The sequence below is a fragment of the Glycine max genome, chromosome 10 (genome assembly GCF_000004515.6).
Source record: "Glycine max cultivar Williams 82 chromosome 10, Glycine_max_v4.0, whole genome shotgun sequence".
In the NCBI taxonomy this organism is placed as follows: Eukaryota; Viridiplantae; Streptophyta; class Magnoliopsida; order Fabales; family Fabaceae; genus Glycine; species Glycine max.
The window spans coordinates 43,369,578-43,384,482 of record NC_038246.2 but is presented as its reverse complement, the minus strand read 5'-3'; the positions used below and the strand labels follow the sequence as shown (position 1 = coordinate 43,384,482).

At 33.8% G+C, this 14,905-nt stretch overlaps 2 protein-coding genes and 1 non-coding gene across 8 annotated transcripts; 1 reads left to right on the top strand and 2 right to left on the bottom strand.

The window, feature by feature from the left end:
* The first annotated feature begins 659 nt into the window (after positions 1–659).
* LOC100782920 (protein MAINTENANCE OF MERISTEMS) lies at positions 660–5,188 on the top strand. Of its 6 annotated transcripts, none has more exons than XM_041005846.1 (8): positions 660–759; positions 1,019–1,143; positions 1,336–1,393; positions 1,497–1,631; positions 1,769–2,320; positions 2,393–2,536; positions 3,159–3,284; positions 4,505–5,188. In XM_041005846.1, exons 2-8 carry the CDS (start codon positions 1,028–1,030, stop codon positions 4,538–4,540), a joined length of 1,167 nt encoding a protein of 388 aa, XP_040861780.1. In that variant the 5' UTR covers positions 660–759; positions 1,019–1,027; the 3' UTR covers positions 4,541–5,188. The 6 variants fall into 6 exon arrangements, with proteins under 6 accessions (XP_040861780.1, XP_040861778.1, XP_006589372.1 ...); XM_041005844.1 differs by having other exon boundaries at positions 3,159–3,353; positions 4,501–5,188; XM_006589309.4 differs by having other exon boundaries at positions 1,718–2,320; positions 4,501–5,188.
* Positions 5,189–5,908: 720 nt separating this feature from the next.
* LOC100782380 (glucomannan 4-beta-mannosyltransferase 9) lies at positions 5,909–11,808 on the bottom strand. Its single transcript, XM_003535446.5, has 9 exons — positions 11,072–11,808; positions 10,821–10,919; positions 10,223–10,475; positions 7,683–7,793; positions 7,462–7,598; positions 7,156–7,269; positions 6,851–7,050; positions 6,568–6,762; positions 5,909–6,350 (listed from the first exon to the last, which is right to left on the bottom strand). Exons 1-9 carry the CDS (start codon positions 11,387–11,389, stop codon positions 6,188–6,190), a joined length of 1,590 nt encoding a protein of 529 aa, XP_003535494.1. The 5' UTR covers positions 11,390–11,808; the 3' UTR covers positions 5,909–6,187.
* On the bottom strand, positions 9,124–9,312 carry MIR9766 (microRNA MIR9766). Its single transcript, NR_126820.1, has one exon. It is a non-coding gene; the product is annotated as a microRNA MIR9766 (primary transcript).
* Positions 11,809–14,905: the final 3,097 nt, after the last annotated feature.

Sequence of the window (14,905 nt, the reverse complement as noted above, 5' to 3'; positions counted from 1 at the left end):
AATTATTATCGATATGATTTTTAAGATGATTTTATAAAAATAAATATAATCATTATATATATAATAATTTGTGATTGAATAATATTATAAAGTTATTTTACATTATTAATATATAATTTTTTTTCTTGTTAAAATAATTAATTAGCAAATTATGTATGGAAATTAAATTTTTGTATTATAATCCCATGGAATATAATGTGATAAAATTAAAGTTCACATTATTCAAACACATAATATTGAAGTTTTTTTTAATTAAATGATAAATGCAAGAGAATTGACTTTAGAAAATTGAAATTCAGTAAGCACTCATAAAAACTTAAATCATTAAAACACATTAATCAATTAAGGACCATTCAATTATTTCAACAAAATCAATTCACATCCTCACACTATTTTGTCTATTAATGATCCTTTTCACTCCTATTTCAGATGGAAAAAGTATTTTTGACAAGTGGATGGGATGGGTTTTGCCTCTCCAAATACTCTCATAATATGAAAAATAATGATAATTAAAAAAAATTGTAAAAAAAAGCAGCATTTTAATTTTGAGATATAAAATTCATATTTTTTTTATGAACTAAAAAATTTAGCGACCCGAGTTTGTTGAATGATCCATTCGGGTCGGAAGCGGGTCCATTTAAAGCCCACTGAAATTGAAACAGTGAGTAAGTTCTCCGAGGAGATAAAGAAGCACCCGAGACAGCACCACTGCAACACCGTTTCTTCCAACCCCTTCTTTCTACCAATTATTATTCCTATGTGAGTATGAGTACTGGCTTCCACCTTGCACTTTCTGCATTATTTTGCATTTTCAATTTTCATTACCAATTAATAAATATGCATTTTGCTTGTGCCTTTATTTTTGTTTGTTATCTTTAAATTATAGTGAATATTTGAATTGCCTTTTGTTTAGTTAGTCTTTGCTATGATATGAGATGGTTTCTCAGTGCAAGGATTGTTCAATTGTTATGATTTATTATCTTGGTGTCTGAAATATGTATTTTAAATAAATGTGAAGGTCATAACGATGGTAAACCTACAAAAGGTTGAACAACATGTTACAACAGAAGGTCAAAGGAAAAAGAATAAGAGGAAGAAGCAAGTTTTGGTTCCTCGTCCTGCATGCTCATGGGTGTATTTTAGGTCATTTCTTTTAATTTCTTAAAAGTGAAATTACATTTATATTATTACAATAAATAGTGTATGCACTGACACTCTGACTGTGTAAAAGATTTTACAATGACAGTGCATAGAAATTAAATTATTTTACAATTAATTTGTGTGTGTGTTCTGATTTTGTTAGTTAATTAATTTGTTTTAAATCAATTGTTGCAGTAAAGAGTTTATCAAGGAGTACATTGCTTCCCATCCTGAGTCACCAGGCCTTAAAGCTGTGAGTATCTTTTTTGACATTTGATACTGCTAGGTTTGTACCTCATTTGTTGATGAAAAACTGTATATGGTGATAATTTATGTTGCAAATTTTCTTTTTGTAGGCAACAAAGGCTGCCTCAAATGCGTGGAAATCAATGAGCCTTGAAGAGAAGGAAAAGTATGCTAGGCATGCACGTGAAGTGTGGGATGGCTACTTGAGTTCAGGTGCTGCCCCCAACCCCAAGCCAAGGAAACAGGTAAATTCTAAGCACTTGGGTGATGGTTGATTTGTTTATTCATTTCAATAGTTAATGAATCTTGAAGTTGAGGATTAAAAATTCAGACTAAACTGGTAACAAGATGCTCTCCTGGTCGCTTATTCAAAGTGTTACAGCGCCTCACACCTGAGCAGAAGGAGGCAGTTAAGAGCATGGGCTTTGGCAGCCTCCTTGGCCTTAGATGCCGAACGCTTCGACGCAGTTTGTGTCTTTGGTTATTGGAGAGATTTGACACTACTAATTGCAGCTTAGAGATCTGCAATGTGGACGTGCCATTAACTCCAAATGATGTAGAGATGGTATTGGGATTATCAGCCAGTGGTAAAGAAGTGGTGAACTCTGGTCCAGAAGACATGATTTCAGATTTACGTAACAGTTACAACGCGATAAATCATGGAATTTCAGTGCGACTTTTAGAGGAGCAGTTGGCAACTGCAGAGTCTGGAGATGATTTTAAGAGGTCATTTGTACTCTATGTGCTGGGAACGCTTCTGTGCCCAACAGCTAGGCTGGATGTTAGCCCGTCATTCCTCCACTTTTTGACAAATATGGATCTTGTACATCAGTATAACTGGGGTAAATTCTTGCTTGATAGGCTGGTTCGAGAGGTATTGCGCTTCCATCAAGGGAAGCAAAGAACTGTTGGTGGTTGTCTTTTATTTTTGCAGGTAAAATTATTTTTCATCAATTTCTATTTAAGTTATTAATATATATTTCTTTAACTCCTCTTTCTTTTTCAGCTTTTCTACTATGAGAACATATCTCTTGAAGGGTCTTCTGCTCCAGTTCCAACGATTGTTCCATATCTGTTTTCTTGGGGAGAGGAGGAGATTGCTGAGAGAGAAAAGCGAGAAAAGGAACTTGGCGGCTATGGTTCTGGGGAGGTAGATAATGACATTCAATTTATTTTTCTACAATGCTACATTTTTTTTATGGAAATTGTGCTATTTTCCTATTTTTAGATCAACAGAAAATATTTTTGATTGTAGAAATCAGAAAACCCTTCAAGGAGATAAAAATGACTTGCCTCAGGCTTATGCCAACCATTTGTTCAATGAGATGTACTATTTGTCAAAAAAAAAAAAAAAACAGTGGTAAACAGTCTCTTGAAAGCCTTTTTCAATTGAAAGCAAGTCATTGCAAAGTGTGGTATTTCTAATTTGATTGCATTTTGTCCGAAAATGATGTTCCATCTTACAATTTTATGGTGGTGGATTTATTTCAGAAAATGCCCTTTGACATCTTTTAAGAGTTTCTTTCTATTATCTAGCAAAATATTTTCACATGCCTCACCAATCATCACCACATAATAATACATTTCTTTGCAATGAAAGGAAATTCTGAAAAAGGCTAGAACCAATCAAAACTAATATTATCCCAAGAGAATGTATCATTTAATAATTTGTTTTCAAAATGTTAAAAGCAATTCAAATGATGGCATTTTGATATTCTCTGTTAAACTAGTGGATTGGTTTACAGATATTAAGGTATGCTTTTACTTTGCAGCTAGCAAGCAAGAAGAAGTGCCATCATATGGAGTTCCCTGAGTATAGAGATCATCCAGATGGCCCACTGATCACCACAGAAATCAGTAGAATTGGGCATGGTCCTCTTAGACCAGAATCAAATGAGGTGATGATGCCATTGTCATTCATTACTAGCCTCTTAGCATGTCCACAAAAGCATGTCAGAAGACAGAAGGCACTGTTTTGTACCTACAACTTTTATAGTTATGAACCCAATAGTTTTACTTTTCTTTTATGAATCAAAAAGGCCAATGGATCTTTCTCCTTGCAATCATTGGTGGAGAACCAAGTAGAGTAAGGCAGTTTTACATTTTTGACTGAAATAAAAATGAGCGACCATGAGATGTGTTCCCTTTAATATGGGATGGCTATAGATTTTGGCAGAACTTTTTTAAAAAATGGTGCATTATGTGAAAGAACTTATTAACATGACCCTTACATTGACACAATATCAAGCAAATGGTCTTTAGTCTCTTTGGTGATGTTGGGTTTTGAATTAGTGATTTTGTTGTGCTATAAGACCCACAAGTTGCTAGCTAGTTAATTATTGGATCATTAGAGGGCTTTGCATCATCATTTTAGCTGATGCAACTAATTTACCTATTGGGGTCTGCACATTCAACATGATTTATTTCATAAAACTTTAAAAATATTTAGAAAGAAGATAATCCTGGAACCAAGGAAGAAGTGTAGCAATGAATAAACAAATGATTACCTTTGCATTGGAAGCTCATATTCTATAACTTTTCTCTTATTGTACCTTTCCGAACTTTCCTTCAAGGGCACTGTTGTAATTTAAATTCATGATAACAGCATGCTCATGGCTATATGCTGGGTTCACATGAATGTATAAGAGTGACAGGGTCTTGATGTGACTTAAAAAAAGTGGTTTTAACATGGCATTGGTTAAGCTTGAGATATTCATTTTGTTCTGTATTTTTCTTTGGTCATTTTAGGTTGAGCTTCTCCTCAGATTTATTTGGAATTTTATTTCTTTCAATAGCTTGTTGCTGCATATTTTGTTTCTGTTCCTGATTATTAATAGGTCAGTCCTAAAGCAGAACTTGTGTTACTAATCTGATTGCAGAGAGAAGTAATCAGTGAGAAGCATTGAGGGGCTTGAATTTTATAGCTTTTCTAAGCATTATCTTTTCCTAACTGTGACATCCAGTTGAATTTATTTCTAAATGAATGCTGGAGTTCTCAACGAGCTGTTAGTGGAAGCTCTATTTCCTAACTGTGCACATGCATTTTATGATTATAACTTATGAATTCCGCAGCTTAAAATTTTTACCCTCTCAGTAACTAAATTGTTTCTACAGGAAGACATCCGTGGTTTTCCTAGGAATAGAACCGTGTTGAGTGGAGATGTGGATTTAGTAGTTGAATCAATTGAAGCTCCTTGTCGGAACAAAGAATATGGTTGCAATGAAACTGTGGATTGCATGACTAGCAATGACCATGAAGTGACATGCATCTATTCTCCATGTGTCTGTCCATTTCAAGACTGTAACTATGTTGGGCCATTTGAACAGTTGGCATTGCATTTCAGCAGTAAACACTGGGATTCCGGAAGACAATTCAAATATAATCATCCATTGGCTATCTCTTTACAGATGGATGAACAATTCCTTGTTCTCCAGGCAGAAGAAGATGGGGTTCTTTTTCTCCTCAACAAGGGCACAGAAACTAATGGGAATACAGTGATGATAACCTGTATTGGTCCAAATTCATCAAAAGAAGGATTTATTTATGAGATTGTTTCATGTAGGGGGAGAAGTTCTCTCAGATTAAAGTCTGTAGCTGAGAATTTTCCTGGTCGAATGGAGGATTTCCCCCCAGTAGATTTTCTTTTGATTCCTTTCAATTTTCTTGTGTCTTCTAGGGAGCTCAATGTAGATATTTGTATATGGAATTCTACTGAGCATAATGTAGATTGCTCTTGATTTGTTACCTAGATTATAGATAATTTATTTAGTGAGAATGATGTCAATTGGCATTTATTTATAAGATTTTTCTGCTATTCCATTATGTCAATTGACAAATTCTGTTAGACGTAAAAATTACTCGTTAATTTTCATCTAATAATTTTTTTAAGGAATTGATCTACAAAATATATTCTAGCGAATAATTCTAGATGTACGAATTTTATAAACAAAAATAATTGTTAGATATGGTACTGAGATTGCGTTCGCTTGAAACAACTATATGCACGTTTATTAAAAATTAAAAAATAATTAATGTTGGTCCTTGCTTGATATGAAGTGTTTCACTGAAAGCTAGACAATAAACATCATCAAGGATCAAACTTTGGATAGTAATAAGGTTGACTTAGTAGTAAAAAAAAAAAAAAAAAAGATTGAAGGTTTTATATTTCACTAAAAAAAATAATATTTGTGGATAAAAAAAAATCAACTGTTGGCTTTGAGATGCTGAAATTTCTGTATTTACATTTTTTTTTTGCAGTTTAGGTTTTATGGCAATTTTATTTTTTGAATAATTCAAGCATACCTCGTACAATATGTGCAAATTCTGATTTCTTTATTATAATCGAGACTCCTATTTAAGTTTTTTTTTTTTTCATTTTCACAGCTATTATTAATTAGTGGAGTTTAAATTAAATGAAGCCATATTTGAAAAAGAAGATTAAGAAATACTTTTGTCACGCAGCTTAACTTTCAGGATAGAGAAGGGAAGTAGGGAATCAGAAACTGTGCCAACTTGCTTCTATATTCCAAATTTCCAATTTATTGATTATTCTTTCCAAGGCATTTCAAGTAATACACAAACTTTTCTTGTTTCGTTTTTCTAACCTCCTTGTCTATGTGTCTATGTTCACATAAAAACAATTCAAAGTATGACAAATAATTGTTGTAAAATTGTCTATGGCACTAAAACAAATTGAATGGCAGCTACCAGCAGAAGAAACTGCATTTTGTTCCTCCTTGTAGTGAATGGAATGCCAGCCAAATGACTGACACTTGAAATAATTCTAATGAAGGAGTTCCTCTATGAATTTGGAACAAAGGTGCCAACATAGCCAACCCCCGCAACAAAGAAGGCCATAGATTGCAGAAAAAGATATATGAAGTAGTGGTTCTTCCCATATTTAAGATCATAGCATGCACAGAAAAAGAGATAGGCCCCCACAAGAAGTTCCAGGAAATGAAGCCTGTTAATCATCAACAAACACTCAATGAAGGTGAAATAGTGAATGCTAGTTATGAAAATCACGTTTTAAGCCCCATGCAAAATCATTAATTCAAATGTAGGCACCAAATTCCCAACTTGAGGGAATCAAATGAACTCATTCATTTCTATGTTGTTCATTCTATTGTTATAAATGATAAGTTAATAAAATTAGGAGTATTCTCCTTATATAGGTGTACCTTTCACCAATCCTGATACGAGACTTCCTAGCTGCTTTACCACCTGATTTTGTTTTAAGAGCATCTCCCAATTTCTCAGTAACTACCCATTCATTTACTCTCCCTGCCTCTAACAAACCTGTAAGTGTAGCCTTGGTCCTATGCATTGACATAACATTTTCAAAGAGTATCCAGAATACCAGCAAGTGGATTGACCTGCATAAGATGTACACAAGTTACTCACAATAACAAATGAACAAAAGAAAACCTTCTTTACCAAGTTTTGCCAACTTAAAATGTTTACCTTGGAGTTCCAACTGCATTAAGGAGTGTGATGATAGAAGGTATATACACAGCACCCCACTTGGGGACTTCCACTTCTGGAAATAGAACAGTTGCTGGCATAATCACACAGTAGAATACAAATGTGACCACATGAGCAACAATTTTCCGGACAAAGAAGAAACTATAAATCACATATAACTTCTTCCACATGGAGACTTTCTGCATGGTATGGTAAAAAAGGAATTAGAAGAGAAAATGGATACTAATATAACTTGACTTCTTCAAACAACCTATGGACATTGAAGATAACAAGGAAACTGATACCTTGTTTCTCATTATTTCCATTGCCATTTTCTTGAAAAGATTAGCTGGGCCACATGACCACCTGTGCTGCTGATAACGATAGGCTTTGAAGGTACTTGGCAATTCACTTTTCACCTAAATTTATTTAGATAAAGTGATAAATTGTTATATGAAATAAACAACTCAGTATAGGAGAAAAGACTCAACAGAAACTTGATGTATATATAACTGAAATTACTTTTTGTACAATCTTCTTTTCTAAATAACTCATTGAACAAACTCCTGAGTATAAACCATGAAACTAAATGCAGTGTGGTTCGGTGATACCTTGAGATCGCTAAGATACACAAATTTCCCGCCTTTGAGACCAGCACGGACAGCCAGATCCATGTCTTCCACTGTTGTGCGGTCCTTCCATCCACCAGCTTCATTTAATGCTGAAATTCTCCACACACCAGCTGTGCCTGCACCATCTCATTTACATTCACATGACTGCTTCTACTACCCAAAGAGACATACTTGTACTGTTTATTAGGGAAATGATTTACCATTGAAACCGAAGAAGGCATAGGTTGAGGACCCAACTTCCTGCTCCACAAGGAAATGATAATCCAATGACATCTCTTGCATTCTTGTCATTAAGCATTCATCAGCATTAACTGCCATACACAAGGTATATAAATGTCACACCTTACCTAAGGCAGATATTGACATTCAAAAATTGTGACAAATTTATGTCTTGTAAAGTGGAAATGATTTGTTTTTGTAGCTAAGACATTGGTATGAGTCCAGTTCTTTTCTAACTGTTGATTTGCTTTAGTGGAATTAACTTTTGTTCTATAGTAAAGCACTGACACCAAAAATGGAGTTGTGTAGATATCAAAATATTTTAAATTTTAAGTGGTATTGGTGCCTCAGTCAAAAAAAAAAAAAAAAAGTGGTATTGGTGCCGTTTGCTTGTATCTTTTCTGTGCTTCTTAGCTTCCATAAGATAATTGTATCTCTAAGCAGATATTATTTTTGAGTCCATTGGCTAAACTTGGCCATGATGCTCTAAGAATTTTCTTTCCATTCAGGATTGAACACTTATGATAAGCACAAACATTCTCTGATGTATTAAAATGATTTTTTAAAATGGAAATTTAGACCTAATTTAATTCAAAAAATTAATTTATAAGAGAATTATTTTTACTTATATATTTTATTGTAACCTTATATATAATCCATATAAGACTTGAATTTTTCTCTAACACATTTCCTCAAGCCTAACACTATTGGCTTGGTGTGTGGCCTTATCTCTATAGACAATGTAAAACTTGAATTTTTCTTAACATGAATCAAGAGTAATAAATAGGATCAAACAAAGAAATAGTCAAGCAATTTTTCAAACTATAATCAAATGTAAAACCTTTTAATTTTTACAATTAAAAAGAATCTTCGCAATTAAACATAGTTTTCTATTTACCAGACGTAGTAGACTCTTCCAAAACTGTAATCAAATGTAAAACCTTTTAATCCTGATTTAGTTAAAAATCAAAACCAAATATTGTAACAATACGGGCACGTAAAAAAAAAAAAAACAAATATTGAAAAGTTCCAAACATGTCCAAATCCCCACTATAAAACCATTTGTAGACTCAGAGTCCAAACCCTCACCATATTGCCAGGGGATGGATTACTACAGAGGCCTTAGGTTGTAAAAGTCATAACACTAAGTACGGTTGAGACTGAAATCCACAGACCGGCTTCTTCCATCTCCAAGTCTAAGTGAGGCAGCTCATTCTGTAAGCTTTTTATTATCCGGAGAGTTTTTCCTCCGAACTTGCATGCTGATCTGCATGTCTCCATCTTGGACAAAAAATCCTTCTTTGAATTTCTTTTATTTCATCAGATTCACCAGGATTACCAAAGAAGAGTTTGCTGAACTCTATGTTCCTTGTGGATTGTTATATCTTCAACTACTTTTTGGACTGTACACATGTCCTTACCGTATCTTTGAAGGGAAGGAATGAAACAATAGTTTCTTTTTCAACAAAGAGAATTTATCCTTGTTTTTGTTCCTGTTTTTTTTTATCATTGTCAGGGATTAGATAAGAAGGAACAAAAAAGGACAAGTTCTCTTTGTTGCGGGAAACTATTTTTATCACCATTGTTTCATTCCTTCCCTTCAAAGATGTAGTAAGGACATGCATCCTTTCCAAAGAATGGTTGAAGATATGGAAATCAATGAGGAAAATAGAGTTCAACGAACTCTTCTTTGTCAATCCTCTTGAAACTGATGAAATTAAAGAAGTACAAGGAAGGATTTTCTGTCTCAGATGGAGACAGACAAACCAGCATGCAAGTTCAGAATAATGAAACGCTCGCAGAATAGGCTTCCTCGCTTAGACTTGGAGACTTGAGTTTGAGGCCTAGGCTGATTTAGAGTTTTGACTTTAACAGCCTACGACATGCAAAGTAATCCATCCCATCACTTTCCCCACTTCCTTGGCCATATGGCTAGGAGAAAGTGAGACCAAGAGGATGGTGTGGTCTAGTTCCTCCACCGTAAGGCCAAAAGTAAGTAACACCAACAGATTGTTGGCATGCTCCACTTCCAGCGGCGTTAGTGTTAATATGTAACGCTGTTTCCATGATGCGATTCCCACCACTATTGTGGTTTTCTTAGTCATATTAGAATCAGGGGAATTGTTGCAGTGGTTCAAGAGGTGGCTGATGTGAAAGATGTTCTTGACTAGAAAGAGAGTGTAGAATCTGAGTGTGTGCCCTGTACGAGATGCTTATAAAGTGAGGGTTTAGACTATTGAGCGTAAGAGATATTTAGTCATGTAAATATCTTTACAAAATCTTCACAATTTTTAGTTTTGACTTTTAACTAAAAGAGGACTAAAAGTTTTTAGATTTGATTACAATTAAAAGGTTTTACAATAGTAGTATTTTGTAAAACTGCTTCGCAATTAAACATAGTTTTTAATTGTACAACTATATTTTGACACCAAAGATCCTTTGTTGGAGACCACAGTTTTTGTTTTAATTTTTAAAGCAAACTTGCGCAAAGGAGTTTCATGAAGGATGAGAAAAACATTACCGAATTTCCATCGAGCTTGGACTAGTGCAACTTCGGGGTTGTGAGCCAGGAACGGTATAGTGCGCCAAAGGAAGTTAGGCTCAGGTTGGAAATCAGCATCAAAGATGGCCACATAGTCACACAAATTCACATAGCTGTGCTTCATGCCTTCTTTGAGAGCCCCAGCTTTGTAACCATTTCTGTTCTTTCTGATCTCATACTTTATGTTTACACCTTTACTGGCCCATCTCTGGCATTCCATCTCCACCATATTCTGTGTTGTTTTGGTAAAAAAAAAAGAAGTTATGTGAGCACTAATAACTAGAAATATATGAATGTACTCTGTTAGTTTATACATGGACTTTAGTCAGGAAAGATAATCCAGAATCATAAATGTCGTTTTGTGAAGGAAGAATTTTCATGCAAGTTGACATAGATTATGACTAATGAGTAAAACTATTCTTTAGTACCCCCTATATAGAGAGTACAAAATATCTCAAAATGGGCTTTTTGTTGACTAAGGTAAAAAGAAATAGAAATGTTTAACATTGTTTAATTATTGGAAGATAAATGAGCAAATTGTCAGTTAACTTTATTAGTAGGAAGGGATGATTTCAACCTTAATGATTGGGTCAGTGGAATCATCAAGAACTTGAATAATAATCCTATCAGATGGCCATGATAGCCCACATGCAGCTCCAATTGATAATTGATACACCTGCAACCAATGAAACAGTACTCTCAAAAACTTTCACTTCAGTAAAAAAAAAATAAAAAATTCAAGAAAACAATCCATGTCATAACAGTTTTCCTTTATAGATAAAGAAAAGACTTTTATTGAATGGGATAACTCTATAGTAATAGTAATACCTCTTTCTCATTGTACATTGGAATTTGCACCAAGACCATAGGGTATGCAGAGTTTCCAAACTCAAGGTCATCCCTGAGTGGCTCCCATTTATACTTCTTTTCAGGCTTGTACCTAAACAACTTGACAAAGATTATGACTATGCCCATATAAACTCTCTCCACAAACAACATAAGTGACATGGCTAGGCACAAAACCACTAGCAATTTCATCAATGGAACCACCAGGGGTGCCCTGGCTTGTTGCCAAATCAAACCCATTTGGCTTGCACTGCCATAGTGCATGCTCTTAAATGTAGCTGCTGATGAAAGCCGATCCATTTGGTGGCTTTCTTGGTTTCCTTTGGAGAGACAAAGAGCACTAGTGCAATGGTGTCACTATATAAAAGATTGTGATATCACTCACTCACAATTTGTGTTGGTCTTGGTGGCTTTGCGAAAAGAACACGAATTGTTTGTAGTGTTTTCTTCACTTGTGGTCACTCAGTGATTGTTGCTTAGGAGTTACGTCAGGGAAATAAGGAAGGGCTAGAGTCAGAAGGGACTATTATAGCACTGTGGTAACAAAAGTAACACTGAACTAGCTAGTTCAGCTCCATGTGCCAGATTTTGTGACACCAAATGGACCTAACGTATATATGTTGCAATGCTTTTCAAGTTATATCTCTCTCTCTGGTCTCTCTTCTCGTTTATGATCAGTGAGAGAGAGAGAGAGAGATAAGGGTATTTGGAATTTTGGATGTCTTGAGTAAGAATAAAACAATGTGTGATATATTTATATATAAGAAATTGCAGTGTACTTTGTATCAAAGGGGAAAAGAAAAAAACACTGCAAAACAATTATGATGAGATGGATTATGGACACAGCTGGCTTGAGAGTTGAAACCAGAAAAGAGTGTCACAATCCAGTAGCGTTTGTAGACATGTAGCTAACTAACGTCTAACAGAACATTAAATTATGGAGCAGTGGTTTCCACAAAGCGATTCATTAAGATGCAGGGAACTTCATTTTAGTCATTAAAATTGTTTTGCGTATAAAATGTAAAAGTACGTTTAACAAAGTTTTTAATTTGAAGACAAAGTTAATGTAATTCCTGTGGTAGAAATATTATATTAATATCAACTTTTTAGTTGGTACGTAAAACTAAGTTGATGCCAATTTTTCATTATTAAAGCTTAAGTTAATGTTAATTCTTTTAAAGGCCAAATTAATATCATTTGCATCTTTAAAAAACTAAAATGAGTATATACTAGTTTTTTTTATGTCTAAAAGAGTTTTTCAAGTCTATTAAACTTTTGTGTTAAAGGAATATATTTTTTAATAAAAATAATATGAAAATTTTATAATAATTTACACTTTTTCCTCAACCAATTGGTCAACTTAGATCAAAGGATATATCTAACTCAAGGTTGAAATTTTTAGATTTGATTTTTGTTCCTTTGACGTATCCAATTACAACGGATGTGATGGATCATGAGAAGGTATTGTACTTAAATTAGACAAAGAGTAGCCAACAAAAAGAAGCGTACTTGGCGGTTGACATGTCGATATATTTTATAGGTCTTAAGTGCTACTCACCTTAATTTTATATCGAGAATTTTGATGCTCAAAAAGTATACACGATCCTTCCAAAAAAAAAATTATACATGACTATTAACATATATAAATTTTTTGGACCTTCATAAGCATAGTAATAAAATTATATGATTAATTATAATTAATATCATCAATTTTCTCCAAATAAATTTAATTGAACTTGACGAATTATTACGATGTCATAATTCGCATTGGAAGGCCACTTTAATATCATCATAAATATATATTAATACGGTGATTTAATTTTTATAATTAAAATGAGAAAAATGTGTAAAGTGAGAAAATAAAATTATATTTATCATTAATTAATGTAGATCAAGTTATGATCCTGGTTGGATCGGTCAGGTTCGAGTCTAGAAACCGAGTCCGACGTAACTCACGGATTGTAATTTTAGAATTGAACATGTCTTATTAAAGTATTCGGTTTTATCGAGTTACAAATCACGTGGGTGGGATGGTTCGATCAATATACGTGCTTCAAGCCAATGTTGAAAATGGAAAAGGAAATAAAAAAATCAAAAATTAAAGCACGGTTTAAAAGGAAACAAAAAACATAAATCAAAGTCTTAAATGCACAAATAAAAAAAATACCTGCAAGAGATGATGAAGTTGAAGCACGACGCCAAAACTATAGTTTTACGATCTTCATTTGAGTCAAAGACTGGGAACGGATGTGGATGCAGGTTCCATTTGAGAGGATAACAATCGACCTTAGGACAAGACAATTGGTTTGGTTAATGTATGTACCGCAAGTCAATGTTGAAAATGGAAAAAGAAATCATAAATCGAAAATCAAAACACAGTTTAAAAGGAAACAAAAGCATAAATCGAAGTCCCAAATGTGCAAATAAAAAAAAATACTTGCATGAAATGATGAATCTAAAGCATGATGTGAAAACTATGGCTTCACGGTCTCCATTTGAGTCAACAACAACGAACAAATGTGGATGCGAGCTCCATTTGAGAGGATGGCAGCGAATTGATCTCGGGACAACGAAAATTAATTTGGTTAATGTATGTACTACAAGTCAATATTGAAAATGGAAAAGGAAATCATAAATCAAAACACAATTTAAAAGGAAACAAAAAACATAAATCGAAGTCTTGAATGTGAAAAAAAAAAATACATGCACAAAATGATGAACCTGAAGCCCGACACGAAAACTATGGCTTCACGGTCTCCATTTGAGTCAAAAGCAACAAACGAACGTGGATGTGAGCTCCATTTGAGAGGACAACAACAAAATCAACCTCAGGACAACGACACACCACAAGCTTCTTAGGGTTTTTCCTTTTGGTACTTTAAAAGTTCAAATTGTGAGTGTGACTACGAGTTGTTTGTTTTACACTTTTATACACTTGGTTTTAGGGTTAACCAATTAATATGGGTCATTGGATCATGTATGTGTTGACTAAGCCTATATTGATATGACTTAAGTAATGTAATCTCATGAAGAGAATTGGATTGGGCCCAACCAAGCTATGTTAATATAATCAATTTTGGGTTGGGTTGATTTCTAATGGGTATAACACAACAAATGTAATCACTCAAACCCATTATTTTCACTCGTCAAACTCGTTGACCCGTCCAAAATCATCCAAAATGTAATTTTTTCTAATTTCTTAAGTTTTGGGTCAAGTTGGGTCATCCTGGTGGAAAAACAGTCCAACATGCCATGAATTTGCCAAAAATAGGTCGGGACAAATTGACCCACATAAAAGTTGGTGAGTCATCCCCCACCCCCCAAAAAAGAAGATATTTTAATTGATTTTGTTAAATATAAGTTGCACCTTTAATCATTAAAAAAAAAGGTTGCACATTCAATGTGTAACCTTAAATTTTGAAAAATAATTATTTTAAACAAAAAATATAATGAAAAATTTCCTAAATTTTTTTAATAATAATAAATAAACACGTAATACAAAAATAAATATTAAATAGTAATTAAAAAAATGAGTTGGAAGGTTAACTTGCCTTGGCTCGCACTTAACTCATTTTTTTAGGGTCAAGCGAGGTAGGTTAAAAACAAGTTGATAAATTAAAAATCTCAACAAGTTCTTGTTAAGAAAGAGACTAGAATGAGTCTGTACAAAATGTCCAACCTGTTTTTTCACTCCTAAGTGTTAGTAATGGGGATGTGATGATAGCATCAATGACAACAATGATAGTGGAGGGGTGACAATGATGAGAAAATTTAGAACAATGAAGGAAAGAATGATATATCTTATTATTCATTGTT